Source organism: Maylandia zebra, linkage group LG11 (assembly GCF_041146795.1).
Source record: "Maylandia zebra isolate NMK-2024a linkage group LG11, Mzebra_GT3a, whole genome shotgun sequence".
NCBI classification, from domain to species: domain Eukaryota; kingdom Metazoa; phylum Chordata; class Actinopteri; order Cichliformes; family Cichlidae; genus Maylandia; species Maylandia zebra.
Window position 1 is genome coordinate 35,654,896 of NC_135177.1, and position 19,297 is coordinate 35,674,192.

Consider the following 19,297-nt stretch of genomic DNA (forward strand, 5'->3'; position numbering starts at 1 on the left):
CAGAGAGAGAAAGGGAAGAAGAAGATCTAAGACACCGAGATGGGGCGGTGATCTGAACCAGATCAGAGAGATATGGAGGAGAGAGATGATGAATAGCCTTAAATTTGTGCAAGAGTATTTTGAAATTGATGCGATATTTGACCAGGAGCCAATGAAGCTGCTGCAGGACAGAAGTGATGTGGTGGACAGAAGGGGTCCTGGTGATAATACGGGCAGCAGAGTCCTGGACACGTTGGAGCTTGTGGGTGGATTTTTGAGTAAGACCAAAAAGAAGTGAATTACAATAATCAATCCGGGAAGTAACAAGGCTATGGACAAGAATGGCAGCGACATGTGGGGTGAGAAAAGGACGGAGATGATTAATGTTGTGCTACTCAAAATATTTGAATTCTAATTTTGCTGAAAATTTCATGTCATCTTGGTCTGATTCAATAATTCAGAGACAAGTTAAAAATATAATTAATAGGAATAAAAACAAAAAAAACCCCATATAAAACATTGCACGGCCATGATGTGCTAATTATATATTTAAAAAAATAAATGTAGAGGTAGGAATTGCAATTAATATAAATCTCAAAGTATTCACAACATTCCTGACCAGAAATAGGCCTCTGCACCTGGGGTGAGGGTGTGGCCATGAAAACAATGTGACATGCCATTGGATGTTGGGACACATAATAACATGAAGCTAAGCATTGGCCAATGGATGTGAACTAACAACCACAAGGTCGCGGGTATGGCTGCACTGTGGGAAAAAATCCTAATATGAAAGTATTTTATTGTTCATTTTACAGTTTTGTTCTGTTCTTCTAGAATATCATTAAAGTTACGTAAATAGACTGTGATTCCACATTTCAAATGTAAATTAACGTTAAATCACTGTAATGTAATAAAACATAATTTTCATGATTATTAAATGTATCTGTCTGTACATATGCATATTTAGATTGTTAAAATACATTCACAAATGTATCGTGATTTCACAAATATCTGTCCGTTATTTGAAAGATTGAACTGTTGAATTCAAATGTAATGCTATGGAAAAGTATATAACACGATTCCTATAAGCTTGTGTTACTTCACATAAGTATTATTATCATTGCTGTTTAGGGCGATCGTGGTTCAAGAGTAGGCAGTTCGCTTGTGATCAGAAGATTGCCGGTTCGAGCCCCGGCTCGGACACTCTCTGTATTGTGTCCGTGGTCAAGACTCTTCACCTGCTGCCTACTGGTGATGGCCAGAGGGGCGATATGGCAGCCTCGCCTCGCCTCGCCGGAAATTGGCGGGTCATTCCCCTCATCCCCAGACTCTGCTTCCTCCTCGGAAGACGTGTCAGTGGGATTAAGGAGGTCCTCGAAGTATTCCTTCCACCGCCTGACAATTTTCTCAGTCAACGTCAGCAGCGCTCCGCCAGCACTATACCTCCTCTCAATTTTAAATGCATGTAGACATTGAGGGTTCTGAGGAGGGCTCGTGCTACACCTGCTGCTCTCTGGCAGGAAGCACCATGCCCTCCCGTGTTTTAAATGCACTTTAGAACAACACGCAGCACACTACACATGAGCGGGAGGAGGGAGGTATGGGGTCTTCACACACTCCCGTTCTCTGTTAGCCATCGGGGCGGAGGGGCTGGGAGGAGATATTGGCTGTCCGACTGGGGTCTGGGATGTCTGCTTGCCTCCACCCGAAAGGAGAGGGCAACATCTCCTGGGTCTATGTGTGGTTTCACCCTCGGGGGGTGAGTTTACCTGGACATGGGGTATAGAGTATGTTTGGGGAGTATGATTGTGTGTACAGTGTCCATTAGTGTCTGCCTTTACATTGGGTGAGTGCTGAGTATTTGTATATGCGTCCATGGGGGGGAGGGGGGGGGGGGGGGGGAATGCATGTTTGTGTCTGTGTCTATATGTCAGGTCGGGTCTTAGACTCCACGTCTGGGAACATCTCAGGCCCTCCAGAGTATGGAAGCCTATCTCCTCTCACTACACTCCCTGCTGGTTGCTGATGCCCTCAGGTGTCGGTTGGTGGTTTTTGGGCTGGGCACTCAGGTATGTACCAGTTCACTCCTGGTGGCTCCTTGGAGGGGCCGGGCTTGGTCAGGTCTCCTCCGGGGGATGGAGGGCCCTCAGGCCTCTGGGCCTACGGTTTGGTTCACTTGGGCACAGCTGGCGGGAACGCCACTGCAGCCCCCTCTGGTTTCTGCTCCATGGCTGCTGGTTGGCCTCTTGTCTGGGGCTCTACTCAGTTATTCCCAGGAGGGTGGCAAGGATGCCCCTCCGATGGTCCTCCTTGGGCTCTTGGGGCCTCTGGATGTCTCGGGCCTGATCTCCTCAATGCCTGCTTCATGACCTGGGGGACGGGGCTATGGCTCCCCATACCCCCTAGAAGATGATTATATGGAGAAACCATTTGAATAATAACACGCTCATCCATACAGGTGTGCACACAGGTGTACACACGGGTGTTCACTGTTCATAGACACAAACCACACCTTTCTTGTGTTATGGAAATTTTAACAATAACCTTCAACACACCCAGTGAGCTTGAGTTGAAGTGGGTTTAATAAACACATTGCAATGTGGAGAGAGCATCCCAGTGAAACACCAGGACCATCTCTAAATTGTGGCCATCGCCCTTACATCTTATATACAGAGACACAGACAAAGAACATTCCACAAACTCTTACACGCTGGCCCCTCTCACGGGGGGACTATGACCTTGTTTTTTGCTTGGCCGTCACCTAAGGATTTACATCCTTTTTTTTTTTCTCTTTTTTTTTTTGCCTGTCCCGTTTGGCTCTTTTTCCATCAGAATTATTGTCTAAAGACGAGGGAAGATGCCCAACGGATTTACTTTACCACATTGACCATCCCAGCCTTACCGTAATGGTCTATTTGATTCACCTTTTATTGTTTTTCTTCCAAATGCAATGAGAATGTGTTTTGGTCTCGATCTGATTCACAATTACAGGCAAACAATCTGAATTTTTAAAAAAAAACGCACAACAGCTGAACTTTTCATGTTTTATTGAACATACCAAGAAATCCTTTACAGCACAGGCTGAGAAAAGTAAAAATTTGAGTTTCTTAAAATTTCAAACCTCATTTAAAAGTAACAACCTCCACCTGACATTCCCTGTTTAAACACTTCTGTAAAAAAAGAAAGAAAAGAAAAGACTTGTAACAATTATTTTTTACATACGCAGGTGCTGGGATCTAACTAAACATAAGATATACATCACTACATCAAAACACAGTAATAATTCGTATATTATCAGTAAGTTATTAGTAAGAATGTGTGTAAATCGCTGATATTTCGTGAACAGAGTCAGGCTGTTAATGCCACAGGCTGTACAGTGACTTCCTCCAGCATAGGTTTGTAGAGCTCTGGGTCGTCAGTGCTCTAAAAGAGAAAAATAATATTTGTGAAGTGTAAACTCCCTCCAGTCACAAACACGACTGTGCACACTTTGATGACATTTTCATGCAGGAATACACAAAGGAATCAACATTTAAGGTGACATTAAAAATAAAGTGCAATTACAATTTATTTTATTGTTATTAAAACAATAGCTCCGGAGTCAGCCGACAGGTATCGACAGGCGAAGCAGAATGCGGATCGGGCAGTGGCTGAAGCAAAAACTCGGGTGTTGGAGGAGTTCGGAGAGGCCATGGAAAAAGACTTTCGGACTGCCTCGAAGAGATTCTGGCAAACCGTCAGGCGTCTCAGGAGGGGAAAGCGGTGCTCTACCTGCACTGTGTATAGTGCTGGCAGAGCGCTGCTGACGTCGACTGAGAAAATTGTCAGGCGGTGGAAGGAATACTTCGAGGACCTCTTTAATCCCACTGACACAGCTTCCGAGGAGGGAGCAGAGTCTGGGGATGAGGGGAATGACCCGCCACTCTCCGGGGGCGAGGTCACTGAGGCAGTTAAACAGCTCCTTGGTGGCAGAGCCCCTGGTGTTGATGAGGTCCGCCCCGAGTTCCTGAAGGCTCTGGACGTTGTAGGGCTGTCCTGGTTGACACGCCTCTACAATGTTGTGTGGAGATCAGGGGCAGTACCCCTGGACTGGCAGACCGGGGTGATGGTCCCCATCTTTAAGAAGGGAGACCGGAGAGTGTGTTCCAACTACAGGGGGATCACGCTCCTCAGCCTCCCTGGGAAAGTCTATGCCAGGGTGCTGGAAAGGAGAGTTCGTCCGCTAGTCGAACCTCAGATACAAGAGGAACAATGCGGTTTTCGTCCTGGTCGCGGAACACTGGACCAGCTCTTTATCCTCTCGAGGATACTTGAGGGTGCATGGGAGTTTGCCCAACCAGTCTACATGTGTTTTGTGGACTTGGAGAAGGCATTCGACCATGTCCCTCGGGGTGTCCTGTGGGAGGTGTTGCGGGAGTATGGGGTGTCTGGCCCATTGTTACGGGCCATTCGATCCCTATACAACCGTTGCAAGAGCTTGGTTCGCATTGCCGGCAATAAGTCGGACTCGTTCCCGGTGGGTGATGGGCTCCGCCAGGGTTGCCCTTTGTAAACAGTTCTGTTCATAATTTTTATGGACAGGATTTCTAGGCGCAGCCAAGTGGCGGAGGGCTTTCACTCATTGTTCGCGAGTGATGGGAGAAGGGAGCCGGAGATCGACAGACGGATTGGGGCTGCGGCTGCAGTGATGCGGATGCTGCACCGGTCCGTCGTGGTGAAGAGGGAGCTGAGTGTAAAAGCGAAGCTCTCAATTTACCAGTCGATCTATGTCCCTACCCTCACCTATGGCCACGAGCTGTGGGCAGTGACCGAAAGAACGAGATCGCGGATACAAGCGGCAGAAATGAGCTTCCTCCGAAGGGTGGCTGGCCTCTCCCTTAGAGATAGGGTGAGACGTTCGGCCATCCAGGAGGGGCTCAGAGTAGAGCAGCTGCTGCTCCACATCGAAAGGAGCCAGCTGAGGTGGTTCGGGCATCTGACAAGGATGCCTCCTGGGTGCCTCCTGGGTGAGGTGTTTCAGGCATGTCCCACCGGGAGGAGGCCCCGGGGCAGACCCAGGAAATGCTGGATAGATTATATCTCTCAGCTGGCCTTGTAACGCCTTGGTGTTCCCCCGGATAAGCTTGAGGAGGTGGCTGGGTGGAGGAGGTGGCTGGGGAGAGGGAGATCTGGGTCTCTCTGCTTAGGCTGCAGCCCCCGCGACACGGCCTCGGATAAAGCGGATGAAGATGGATGGATGGATGGATCTTATTAAAACAAATTTTGGTAAGCTGTTGTTTTTCAAACTAACATAAAGTTGGGCACAGCTGTTCAAACTTCCTCTGGTCTATCTTTTTATTAGTCCCAACAGTTCTTCTTCCTCATGGATCTCTCTCTCTCTCTGCAGCAGTTCCACCACCAAGCTCTGATTCACACAGTCTCTCCCTAAAATCTGCAGCCTGAACTCTGGACTTGCTGTCCTGGGCCGGTCCATGTGGGAGCCAGACGTGGGACTGACTGAGCTTCATGCCTTAAAGTCATGATGGGCTGTTGTTTTGTTTTATGTTGTCATCCTGCTCTCTGTCTGTACATCAGATATAAACTTTAACTGACTCACTCAAACTGGTAGAGAGCATGAGAACACTGCACAGACTCACTGTTACCTGGTTTCACTGATATTCAGACAAAACAAACAGAATTCCTGCAAGAACACTTCATGTGTTCAGCCAACATCTTCTACTATTTAACATGTTTATCAGAATGTGCTTGAACCATTGTGTTGTCCATTATCTACCTTGTTTTGTCCTTTTTCTTTGTTACTCAGAGCCTCGATTCCCAGGACAGCAGAGCTTATCACAACACAGAGCTCCAGAACAGACAAGGTGATCATCACAGCACTGATGCTTCTCAGGAGCATCTGATGGGACACAAACAACAGTGTTTCATCTAAAGTCTCAAAATGTTATATACTGCAGTATATAAGATAGTATCATATAGTGTATATGTGCGATTTTTCTTTCTGCTTTCCCTAACTTACCACCAGCACTGCTCGGCCCTCCAAGCATTTCTCCTGAAGGAGTTTTTCGTCTAAAGATGGAGGCCTTATTGTTTTCCTTCCATACCCGTAACCATTGTAACCATTGTAGCCATTGTAGCCATTGTAACCATTGTAGCAATCATAGTTCCAACGAAAGCCAATGTCTTCTAAATAAACGCCGTACAGTGCACTGCCTGTCAGGGTAAAAGCACCTCCAGCCAGATTCAGAATCACAGTAAGGATGACCTGAAAAACAAAAATGACCAGTTAATGTACAAGAAAATATCCAAACCATAAATGACACTTAGTGCATTCTTAGACTAAAGTATCATAGCCTCTGTGAGTACACATGTTTACGTAGTCATGTCTGGATTCCTCATTAATCTAAATGTTGGTTTCTGTCTAGTTGCTGCTTTAGGATATGATGGTTGTGAATTTGGGTTTAGGGTTTCTGTTTTTGGTTTGTTAATGTTATTCTTCACTTCAGATTAATGAAGTATCTGATTCTGATGATTCTTCAGATTTGGAATCTCTGTCGTAGATGTCATGGTCCGGAATCTGGTGAGTCCATGTTTATGTTTTGTGTTTATCAATTTTTAGTTTTCTGATTTTTTGTTATTTTCTTCCAGTGTTTAGGTGTTCACTGTGCTCCCTTGTGTTCATGTCTTTTTACTTTGACGGTCCCTTGTCTCATGTCTGTGTCCCTAGCATTGTCTCCCCTTAGGCTACATCCACACTAGCCCGGATAGATTTGAAAATGGCGTTTTCATCTGAAAACTCTCTGCGTCCACACTAGCGCTTTCAGTCATTTTCACAGAATTGTGCATCCACATTGAAACGGCCCAAAACGCTTACGTTCCAGTCCTGCGCAAAAGCGAGTGAATTTGCGCAAATTAAAGAATTTGAATAAAAGCTATCTGGAGCACGTACAAACTGATGTTAATCTTTTTTTAGGGCTGTCAAAATTGAGACAAATCAAAACAGCTGCTGAATAATGCACTCCGCTATCTTTGTTTAATTGGTCACATGACTGCATCACATGACTAAAATGCATCATCGTTTTAGAAAGTCTGCGTTTTCAAACATCCACACTGCAATGGGACAGCTCTGTTTGGAAATATATGCGATTTCGAGAGCGCTTTCAAAACGCTTTGGTGCAGTTGTGGATAGTTGTGGACTTTGCTGTTATTCTTTGTGATTTTTTTTAAATGTTTTTGGATTGTTTGTTCTTTTTTTTTTATCTGGCAGCTGACACAGTCTCTCAGAGGATGGGATTTTTCTTTTTAAGGGGGGTGACAGGAGGAGAGAAGCTGCAGAGACACATAATAAAACTGCAACTCTGCTTCCTGGTCCCAAGTCTAGATAATCACATTTGTGGAGGGGGGTTCACTAATTTGGCCAGATTTCTAAAAAATGAGAGCTTCTTCGACGTGAATTATAATTGTACAGAAGTTACGTTTAAACTTAGGCAGCAGTTTTTTAACCTTAGCCAGCTAATCTGCCTCTTTTTCATTTTCCTCTTCCTTTATTCTTCTTGACATAATGAAATATAGAAACAGAACGAGTTCTGGATCACATCCCCTATTCAGTGTAATCTCTCAGGAAATCTATTGTGACTGTTGTCTTCATGAATGCTCAATCATCCAGGTAAGGAAATCCCAGAAAGCTGGTTCAGTGGGAGAAACGTTTGGTCACTCATCCATCCTCTTCAGTCTCATTTGCATACTTACTGAAACTAGCACCACTGATGAACAATGGGCTGTGAGGTCAGTTTCTTGACCATTAGTATGCAAATTGTCACGACCTCTGATCTACAACTACTGATCAAAGACCATTGATCAGTGGCCATGAGTACCATTGAATATGAAAAGTTGCAGGTTAGCCTTCTTAGACTGTAAGATTTCCATCAGTAACGAGAGACATTTAAATATTGATGTGTACCGTAAAACCACGCATACAGATCAGTATTTAAGGTTTGACTCTCACCATCCAGTGGAGCACAATCTGGGTGTTACCAGTGCGCTACAACACAGAATGAACACCATCCCCACAGACAAAGTGGTCAGGGAAGCAGAAGAACATCACATCAAGAAGGCCCTGAGTTAATGTGGTTATCCCAGCTGGACATTTGTGTTACGGCCTCTGGCCTTCCTCTATGGAAATCAAAGTGCTCCAGGACTCACGGGGGATTGGCTGGCCCGGACCTATGCTCGCCCCAACTTCATGCAGATCAGAGCGTGTCAGACCACTCACACCATTGGCTGCTGCAGGAGCCTTGAGTACGACAGACCAATGACACAGCTGCTTGCAATTATGACACAGCTGCCTGCAATTACCTGAGAATATAAAAGGCTGAGGATGCTTCATTCGAAGAGGGACTTGTTGACTCGAACAGGCTGTGTAGATTGTCCCTCCTTTTGCCTTCATTTGAGCCTTTGTTTTGAGTTGCCTCCCGTGAGATGTTTAGATGAATAGTGTTCTACTGGTGTTAGTAGTGTTACTTGAGTTGTTTGTTATGTTTGTCTAAAATCCCTCTATTGCCTAGTGAGCTGTTTCACTAACGGGTCAAAGGAGCTTGCAAAGAAAAGCGTCTGGACTTCTTTAAGTTGCTTGAAGACGTTTCACCTCTCATCCGAGAAGCTTCTTCAGTTCTAAGGTCAAATGGTGGAGAGTCCCAGATATAAACCTAGTGGGAGTTTCCCCCCACAGAGGGACAAAAGGACCCCTGATGATCCTCTAATCGCCTGAGCCAAGGTGTGAAACTGGGTGTGGGTCCCAATCAGCCAGAGTTTCGGGTGTGTTCATTGTGAAACCTGGCCCCACCTTGTCATGCGAATTCCTGAGGTCAGATGGCCCAGGATGTGAGTGGGCGTTAAGGCGTCTGGGAGGGATCTCAAAACTGGATTATAGATGGCAGAGAGTTGGTGTCGTAAACCCCGCCTCTGTTCAAAGATGGTCGCTCACAGTGGACTCCTCTTTCAAACCATCTGTCCTCTCTGTCCAAAATGTGAACATTGGCATCCTCGAAAGAGTGTCCTTTATCCTTAAGATGCAGATGGACCGCTGAGTCTTGTCCTGTGGAGGTGGCTCTTCTGTGTTGTGCCATGCGCTTGTGAAGTGGCTGTTTGGTCTCTCCAATGTAGAGGTCTGAGCATTCCTCGCTGCACTGTACAGCATACACCACGTTGTTAAGTTTGTGTTTTGGCGTTTTGTCTTTCGGGTGAACCAGTTTCTGTCTGAGTGTGTTGCTGGGTCTGAAATACACTGGGATGTCATGCTTGGAGAAAACTCTCCTGAGTTTTTCTGATACACCGGCTACATAGGGGATGACAATGTTGTTGCGTCTGTCCTTCTTATCCTCCTTCGCTGGTGTCTGGTCTTCTTTTCTGTGCCTCTCACTAACGGTTTTCAGTTGTGTTAATAAACCTCGTGTGTTTCTTTTTATCTAACCTCCTGGTCTCTGGGCTCATTTATGTTACATCCGCTGTCGCCTAGCAGCGCCGGGTCATAACAATTTGTCAAAGCTGGGAAGGCTCCTAAAGAAAGCTCCAACTGATCCAGGAGGGAAGGACAAGTGCTGCCTAAGTGAAAACCCTTTGTGTTCCTGTATGTGTCATGAGCATCGGAACAATTAAGACTCATTTTTTCTAAACACCGTGTCTCTGTGGCTTTTAAAACCCTGAACATGCGCCGCCAAAAATTGGGGAATCAGGGAAACCAAACAACCTTTGGAGAAATGGATGGCACCACACAGAAGAGCTACCTCATCAGGCCAGGACTCTGCAGTCTATTCACACCTACAGGCCAGTGGACAATCTTTCCATGATGAGGATGTAACATCCTGATTGTTGTTTGTAATATAAACTGTTTCAAGATGCAGTGCGAAAAGTTGGAGGTGGGGTCAGGAGTGGGAAATCATTTTTATCAAAGTATTTTATTTGCTAAAAATAATTTAGCAATTATATGTAGACTAGAGGGGTGTTAAGCCCTCTCTCCGCAAACTTCCCTCCAGTATTTATGTAAGTGTGTGTATGCTGTAGGACATACTGTACATGTTTAATATATTTATCATGAATGCAAATAAGAATAAGACATGACAACAAAAAGTCCTTTAGAGATCATATGAAAATGTTTTACAGCTGAAATACTCACCAAACATGGACTTGGATACTTCTCAGACAAAATGCACATAATACCGAAGATGATGAACTAGACAAAAGACAAAATAAATAAATACATAAATAAAGTTCACATCCATCTTTTTACTGAGTGCAACAGAGAAAACAGAGGGGTCTTTATGGACATTTTATCCCCTCTTCTTGCAGGATATGTTGTAAATAAACTTTTCGCCATGAGAGAACAATTGTACAGTTTAAGGAGGTTGGAAAGACTATATAATTTGTTTGTTTACAAAAACAAATTGTATGGTTTGTTTGTGTAAACTGGTATTTTGAACTATAACCAATTTTTATGTAACCTAGCAAAACTATGGTAAATGACCTGTATTTGTATAGTGCCTTACTAGTCCCTAAGGACCCTAAAGCGCTTTACACAACCAGTCATCCACCCATTCACACACACATTCACACACTGGTGATGGCAGCTACATTGTAGCCACAGCCACCCTGGGGCGCACTGACAGAGGCGAGGCTGCCGGACACTGGCGCCACCGGGCCCTCTGACCACCACCCGTAGACAACGGGTGAAGTGTCTTGCCCAAGGACACAACGACCGAGACTGTCCAAGCTGGGGCTCGAACCGGCAACCTTCCGATTACAAGGCGAACTCCCAACTCTTGAGCCACTATGAACTGGTGCGTGTAAATGTGCACTGGTGTCATCACACTTAGATAGATCTTGGACAAAACTTGGCAATTAAGCTTTCTGTCACATATTTAGGAAAGATATGTTTGACCCCCAAAATGATCTTCTCGTAAAGATTACTCAGTTGATTCCTATTCCATTACTGTGACAGGTTTGGTTTACATGGCCCTTTGTTGGCATTTCATTTCTCATCTTGTGTATCCAGTATGACCTGATGTGAAATGGAAAAACAAATCTGGTCATCTTTTTTTTCGTAACCAAATCTCACTAACAAGGGAGCAACACAGGTGACCAATTTATGACAAACAGACAACCACACACTCTCATTTCCACTCCTAAGGACAATTTAGAATTACAAGTTAACATGAAACACATCTTTGGGCTGTGGAGGAAACCGGATCACCCAGAAATAACTCGCACACAACTGACACCCAGTCCAGAACCTTGTTGCTATCAGGCAACAATAACAACCACTGTGCTGCTTATTAGACAATGTATGTATGCACATATATATATACGGTTCAATATCAATACGAATATCGTTGCACCCCTAATATATATATATATATATATATATATATATATATATATATATATATATATAGATATATATTAGGGGTGCAACGATATTCGTATCGATATTGAACCGCTCGATACAGTGCTTTCGGTTCGGTACGCATATGTATCGAACAATACAAAATTTGTAATTTATTTTATCAACTTTCCTTCTGACGATGCTGTCTGTGTTGAGCGCTCAGTGAATCTGCGTTCGACTACTCCGCCTAGGGTCGACAGTGCAGCCTAGGCGGAGTAGTCGAACGCAGATTCACTGAGCGCTCAACACAGACAGCATCGTCAGAAGGAAGAGCGCAGGGCAAGCTAGCGAGACAAAAGTTAAGCTCTCCTTACAACATGGACCTCCCCCACCCTCATTCAGATCTGGCGTTTGGAATTATTTTGGTTTTAATGTGACGTATGACCCTGAAGGTAAGCGAGTCATGGACTAAAGTAAAACAGTATGTTGGATGTGCCATGCAATGCTGAATTACATGGGTGAGAACTAGTGTGTTAGCGCAGTTAGCTCGTTAACGTGTTGGCCGTCTAGCCCCACGCACGGGGCGATCGGCGGTAGCTCGTTAACGGAGATTTGCCGTGTTGTGGCGTTAAGGTCATTTCAACGAGATTAACCTGACAGCACTAGTGGGAACACAACGAATATGACTGCACATTTACGCCGACATCATCCTAGTGCAAAGACAAGTGGAAGCAGAAAAAAAACAAGCAAGCATGCTACTAACTTTAGCCGAGTCATTTAGACAGCTGTTTAATATGCTGCTGAGAATATAGCCCGGAAGAAGCGGATAGTATAGCTTTTATTTTGGAAAGAGACATTTCTCTGTAATAAACTCTCTTTTCCAAAGATGAGTGATTCCTCAATCAGATACAGGGCTTGCAATATCGCTAGCCCGACGTCCCGAAGCTAGCGATTTTTTCAGTCGGGCTACCAAAATCTATCTCTTCCCTGCCCGTCGGGCTATTGTAGGAAGGAAAAATATATGTCAATGCTTTTGCATTCTTTCGGAAATGTAGCTGGGTAATTATGTCATTGGCATCGGTGAGCCACTGTCAATATGTGACATATTGAAGTCGCGTTTGAATTTGCGCTTGTTTTTTTGCTTTCACTTTGCAATGGCGCGAACTGTGTATAGAGAGCGACAGCACTGATCTGTGAGTGATGATAATTTGTGCACCAATTCCTCTGACATCATCTTATTAATTGTTAGCTTACTATGCAAACATGACAAGTGAAATCTCCCGCAGCAAGCTTAAACATGTGAGAGGTTGATCGCGCAGAGAATCGCTGAGCTTATGTGAGTGCGTGTTTAAAAGCAGCAGGATATATATTTGACTATGACCTGGATGACTGAGAACCTTCACAGACAGATATATATTTTAGTTCTGCTGAGCCAAATAAGACCGGTCAGGGTGAAGAAGTGACAGCCAAAGAAAAGCTTACCACAAAACGGAGAAGTTATGACAAATCAGACTATAAGGCAAAAATAAAGTGCAGCTTTATGGTTTCATGGACAAAAGAATTTCTGTGGCTGCAATATGATCAGATAAATAAACAGGGCTGCACATAAGTGGTCCGCAGGTGCGTATTCGCTGTCAAAATAAAAAACACGCACAAGGGTTAGGGTTAAATTTAAAAACTGTACTTTTGAGTTAAAATATATATTTATAATTTTAATAAATGACAAATTAAAAAGGCATGAACATTTTTTTTGTATCGAAAAAATATCGAACTGTGACACCAAAGTATCGAACCGAACCGAACCGTGAATTTTGTGTATCGTTGCACCCCTAATGTATATATATATATATATATATATATATATATATATATTCATTCATTCCATCATTATTTCCTTACCAATGCACCCAACCAAAATGGAAAGCCTAAGTAGTGTATGTAAAGGGAGGTCCAAGCGTTATAGAGTATAAGTCCAAATCCAATGTTGAGCAGCCCGATCATTATCTGCAGCGTCTGTGAAAAATGAAGTACAGTATGAACAGTGAACATTGTGCACTTTAAGAAAAAACTACAAATTAAAAAATAGGCATAATATAAAATGTGATGTGTAGATGGTTGTAGCTCACCCCCAGCACTGTCTGAGAAGCTCTGTTGAGACTTCTCAGGTGCTGAGACACAGTGCAGCACACTGGAATGTAGCAAAGGTTCTTGAAGATCTGACGCAGAGGAGGCCAAGGACTTTGGGGGTCAAGGGTCAGAGTGAATTCAGTGAACACAGTGACCCCATCAGCCTTGGACACAGTCACTGACATCCTGTCTTGAGATCCTGGAGACTGAGAGACAAGAAAAAAACTGAAATAAGAATCAGATTAAAGTCTTAGTGGAAAAACAATTAAACCCACACACCTCACTTCCCTTCACTTTCCACCAAAGGAGCTTTAAAAAGAATTTTAAAAGTAATCTTTTAATTAATTAAACCGACTTGATGCTGGGACACTGTCACATCACTGCACGCTCTCAAGTTGGCTTTAACAGGTGACACGGGTTCTTCATATGGATAACACTGTGCTGATACTAGTTTACAAGAATGTTTTACATGGAAAGGCAACCTCCAGGTGCTGAAAATGGAATCCCGCAGTGATGTACCCAGTCCCTTTACTGTGTCAGCTACAACAGCAGGTCACGTGTCATAAACTTCTATGTTAAAATTTTCACTTCACAGCAGAAAAAAGTTTGTCGTGTGCTACAAAAATGACTTTGGTCTCTATAGATAATTTCTGGCATAATAATAATAACAATTATATTCATAATAAAAGTGTGATGGTCTGTAGTAGGGTGACTCCATGTTTCGGTTTTTGTTTATTCAATGTTCTGGGTTTTTCATGATTTGTTTTTTTGTATTTTCTGTTCCTTAGTTTTTCTTTAGCACTGCTGTGATTTCCTTTAGGTTTTGTCTCTGTGCCTCCCTTGTGTTCCTTCTGTTGTGTCTTATTTTCCTGGTTCGATGTTTGTGTTATTTCCTGTTTTACTTTGACAGTCCCATGTCCAATGTCAGTGTGTCTAATTTTTCTTCCCCTTGTCTTGTTATGTCTAATTAATCCCAGCTGTGTTTCCCTCCTACATCCCATTCCCTCATTATTCCCTTGTATATTTAAACCCTGTGTGTTCCTTTGCCTTTTGTCCTGTTGTACCTCCTCATGTGTGTAAGTCTCCCTGTGTTTCTGGTTTGGAGTTTTAGTTCTAGTTTTCTAGAACTAAAACTAGAGTCCTGTGTTTGCATCCCCTTCCTGCCTGCCTCTGCCTCACATGACAAAAAGTTGTCATTATAAATTTTTTAATCTTTCATTTCTGCTGAATTGTTTCTACTTCCTCCCTCAGTTGTTACATGAAAAATCTCTTTCTCAATAATCGTTGCCACATTTATATCAACAAAGCTAAATAAAAGAAACCTTTTCTATTTAATGCAACACATTTCAAAAACCTCCTCCTCGAATCGCTACCTTATCGTGGTGGAGGGGTTTGTGTGTCCCAGGGATCCCAGGGGCTATGTTGTCTGGGGGCTTTTGCCCCCTGGTAGGGTCTCCCATGGCAAACTGGTCCTGGGTGAGGGACCAGACAAAGAGCGATTCAGAAGACCCCCATGAAAAGAATATCGAGGGAACAGTTTACCCTGCCCGGGATAGGGTTACCGGGGCCCCGCCCTGGAGCCAGGCCCGGGGAGGGTGCCCGAGGGCGAGCGTCTGGTGGCCGGGCCTTAGTCCATGGGGCCCGGCCGGGCACAGCCCGAAGAGGAGACATGGGCCCATCCTCCCGCAGGCCCACCACCCGCAGGAGGCGCCATAGGGGTCGGGTGCATTGTGAGCCGGGTGGCGGCCAGGAGCGGAGGCCCTGGCGGACCGACCCCCGGCTGCCAAGACTGGCAATAGGGACATGGAATGTCACCTCTCTGGTGGGGAAGGAGCCTGAGTTGGTGCGTGAGGTTGAGAGGTACCGGCTAGATATAGTTGGGCTCGCCTCTACGCATTGTCTGGGCTCTGGAACCAGTCTCCTGGAGAGGGGCTGGACTCTGTCTCAGTCTGGAGTTGCCCCTGGTGAGAGGCGGCGGGCTGGGGTGGGTATTCTTATATCCCCTCGGCTTGCTGCCGGTACGTTGGGGTTTTTCCCGGTGGACGAGAGGGTTTGTTCCCTGCGCCTTAGGGTCGGGGAACGGGTCCTGACTGTCATCTGCGCTTATGCGCCGAGTGGCAGTTCGGAGTACCCAGCCTTCTTAGAGTCCCTGGGGGGGGTGCTGGAAGGTGCTCCACCTGGAGACTCTGTTGTCCTGCTGGGAGACTTCAATGCTCACGTGGGTAACGACAGCGAGACCTGGAGGGGCGTGATTGGGAGGAACGGCCTCCCTGATCTGAACCCGAGCGGTGCTTTGTTATTGGACTTCTGTGCTAACCACAGTTTGGCCATAACGAACACCCTGTTCGAACATAAGAGTGTCCATAAGTGCACGTGGCACCAGGATGCTCTAGGCCGTAGGTCGATGATCGATTTTGTAATCGTATCACCAGACCTGCGACCATATGTTCTGGACACTCGGGTAAAGAGAGGGGCTGAGCTGTCAACTGATCACCACCTGGTGGTGAGTTGGATCAGGTGGCGGGGGAGGACGCTGGACAGACCTGGTGCACCTAAACGCGTAGTGAGGGTGTGCTGGGAACGTCTAGCAGAGGCCCCAGTCCGCGAGATCTTCAACGCACACCTCCGGCAGAGCTTCAACAGCATTCCGAGGGAGACTGGGGACATTGAGTCCGAATGGACCATGTTCAGCGTCTCCATTGCCGAAGCTGCTGCATTGAGCTGCGGCCGCAAGGTGGTTGGTGCCTGCCGTGGTGGTAATCCCCGAACCAAATGGTGGACACCAGAGGTGAAGGGAGCCACCAGGCTGAAGAAGGAGGCCTATCGGGCTTGGTTAGCCTGTGGGACTCCGGAGGCAGCCGACAGGTATCGACAGGCCAAGCGGAATGCGGCTCGGGCAGTGGCTGAAGCAAAAACTCGGGTGTGGGAGGAGTTCGGAGAGGCCATGGAAAAAGACTTTCGGACTGCCTCGAAGAGATTCTGGCAAACCGTCAGGCGTCTCAGGAGGGGAAAGCGGTGCTCTACCTGCACTGTGTATAGTGCTGGCGGAGCGCTGTTGACGTCGACTGAGAAAATTGTCGGGCGGTGGAAGGAATACTTCGAGGACCTCCTTAATCCCACTGACACGTCTTCCGGGGAGGAAGCAGAGTCTGGGGATGAGGGGTGTGACCCACCGATTTCCGGGGGCGAGGTCACTGAGGCAGTTAAACAACTCCTTGGTGGCAGAGCCCCTGGTGTCGATGAGGTCCGCCCCGAGTTCCTGAAGGCTCTGGACGTTGTAGGGCTGTCTTGGTTGACACGTCTCTGCAATGTTGCGTGGAGATCAGGGGCAGTACCTGTGGACTGGCAGACCGGGGTGGTGGTCCCCATCTTCAAGAAGGGGGACCGGAGGGTGTGTTCCAACTACAGGGGGATCACACTCCTCAGCCTCCCCGGGAAAGTCTATGCCAGGGTGCTGGAGAGGAGGGTTCGTCCGCTAGTCGAACCTCGGATACAGGAGGAACAATGCGGTTTTCGTCCTGGTCGCGGAACACTGGACCAGCTCTTTGTCCTCTCGAGGATACTTGAGGGTGCATGGGAGTTTGCCCAACCAGTCTACATGTGTTTTGTGGACCTGGAGAAGGCATTCGACCGTGTCCCTCGGGGCGTCCTGTGGGAGGTGTTGCGCGAGTATGGGGTGTCTGGCCCATTGCTACGGGCCATTCAATCCCTATACAACCGTTGCAAGAGCTTGGTTCGCATTGCCGGCAATAAGTCGGACTCGTTCCCGGTGGGTGATGGGCTCCGCCAAGGCTGCCCTTTGTCTCCGGTTCTGTTCATAATTTTTATGGACAGGATTTCTAGGCGCAGCCAAGTGGCGGAGGGCTTTCGCTTTGGTGGCCTCAGAATCTCATCTCTGATTTTTGCGGATGATGTGGTTCTGTTGGCTTCATCGGGTGAGGGCCTCCAGCTCGCACTGGAGCGGTTCGCAGCCGAGTGTAACGCAGCGGGAATGAGGATCAGCACCTCCAAATCTGAGGCCATGGTTCTCAGCCGGAAAAGGGTGGAGTGCCCACTCCGGGTCGGGGATGAGTTCCTGCCCCAAGTGGAGGAGTTCAAGTATCTCGGGGTCTTGTTCGCGAGTGATGGGAGAAGGGAGCTGGAGATCGACAGACGGATTGGGGCTGCGGCTGCAGTAATGCGGACGCTGCACCGGTCAGTCGTGGTGAAGAGGGAGCTGAGTGTAAAAGCGAAGCTCTCAATTTACCGGTCGATCTACGTCCCTACCCTCACCTATGGCCACGAGCTGTGGGTAGTGACCGAAAGAACGAGATCGCGGATACAAGCGGCGGAAATGAGCTTCCTCCGAAGGGTGGCTGGCCTCTCCCTTAGAGATAGGGTGAGAAGTTCGGCCATCCGGGAGGGGCTTAGAGTAGAGCAGCTGCTGCTCCACATCGAAAGGAGCCAGCTGAGGTGGTTCGGGCATCTGGTAAGGATGCCCCCTGGGCGCCTCCTGGGCGAGGTGTTCCAGGCATGTCCCACCGGGAGGAGGCCCCGGGGCAGACCCAGGACACGCTGGAGAGATTATATCTCTCGGCTGGCCTGGGAACGCCTTGGTATTCCCCCGGACAAGCTGGAGGAGGTGGCCGGGGAGAGGGAGGTCTGGACCTCTTTGCTTAGGCTGCTACCCCCGCGACCCGACCTCGGATAAGCGGATGAAGATGGATGGATGGATGGCATTTCAAAAACTCCAGAAATGTAGTTAAATCCACAGTTTTAGCAGATAAATGTGCAGCACATAGTGATGTCAGCACCATGCCCCAGCTTTATTTACTGCATGCTCTTGTTCAAGGAACAAAGAAGTCATGTTTTTGTGTTGTTTTCCACCCATAACCTGAAACCCCTGTACCAATCAATAAATATATGTACTATATTTTATATTTATTATTAGACTTCTTACTGTATAAGTTGTATTTTTGTCTTCCAGAAATCATAAAATCAGTTTCAACTTGATGTGTTTTCTGATGTTGTTAAAACTTACAACATGGAGATAAATGAACAACGATTAGATTAAACCACATTTTTTACATAAATACACAACTCTTAATTAGTCTGAATTACAAGCTGAATCAAACATGAAAGACTTACCTGTTAGTGAAGAACAAAAACTTAAACACCTCCGTTTGAAAAGCAAACAAGTCTGATCAAGTAAGCGGTACACTGGAAAGAGGAAACCAAGAGCTGGCCAAACCTGTTACCAATAGCACCTCCTCTTTATGCTCTCGGTTGTGAGAAAGGTGAGCATAAAAAATATGATGTATAAGGTAACACCTGCAGAAAAGGTAGCAGTGACATGAGAGGAGCCACAAGTTTATGTTCAGTTCATGTCAAGAGTTAAAGAAATATTTTCAGCAAACATGCCAAACTTGAACTTCAAACATTTGAAATAAACTTGATCAGCAACTTTATAATAAATATTTTTGTTATATTCCCTCTATGGTGTCAGTACACTATTAGGGCTTATACAGAGTCAGACTGATACACACAGTAGCTTGTTTACATGTTGACTTCTTCTCTTTATTAACATAACACAGAAGTTACACACACACATAACTGGGCGTGGTGCCCCCTACTGTTGATAGCTTGTACAGCATACCATAAATCTTGGTTCATACATAATATCTCAAACCCAAAATACAGGCAGTTGACTGGTGATGAGCGTGACGTTTATTTACAGAAGTGGCAGTGACAGAACAGGCAGTGAGGAATGACAGATGACTGGAGAAACCTAAACTGGGAGAACTAAATGACAAACCTGAGAGCAAAAGAAACAGGGTG

The 19,297-nt window shown here is 46.0% G+C and overlaps 1 protein-coding gene across 1 annotated transcript; it reads right to left on the reverse strand.

The window, feature by feature from the left end:
* Positions 1–3,009: 3,009 nt before the first annotated feature.
* LOC112430042 (uncharacterized) lies at positions 3,010–18,724 on the reverse strand. The gene is made up of 7 exons (XM_024804295.2): positions 18,608–18,724; positions 13,480–13,686; positions 13,253–13,366; positions 10,148–10,204; positions 5,996–6,241; positions 5,753–5,875; positions 3,010–3,402 (listed from the first exon to the last, which is right to left on the reverse strand). The coding sequence occupies exons 2-7, from the start codon at positions 13,663–13,665 to the stop codon at positions 3,328–3,330; spliced, it is 801 nt and encodes a 266-aa protein (XP_024660063.2). The 5' UTR covers positions 13,666–13,686; positions 18,608–18,724; the 3' UTR covers positions 3,010–3,327.
* Between the last annotated feature and the right edge of the window lie 573 nt (positions 18,725–19,297).

What these genes read in the sequence shown, in the direction of transcription:
- LOC112430042 (XM_024804295.2), bottom strand. Translation starts at nt 13,665, where the DNA reads ATGTCAGTGACTGTGTCCAAGGCTGATGGGGTCACTGTGTTCACTGAA. An exon ending in CATTTTGGTTGGGTGCATTG is followed by an intron (nt 10,205 to 13,252) that starts GTAAGGAAATAA and finishes TCTTTTGTCTAG; the next exon opens with TTCATCATCTTCGGTATTAT. An exon ending in AGGGCCGAGCAGTGCTGGTG is followed by an intron (nt 5,876 to 5,995) that starts GTAAGTTAGGGA and finishes GTGTCCCATCAG; the next exon opens with ATGCTCCTGAGAAGCATCAG.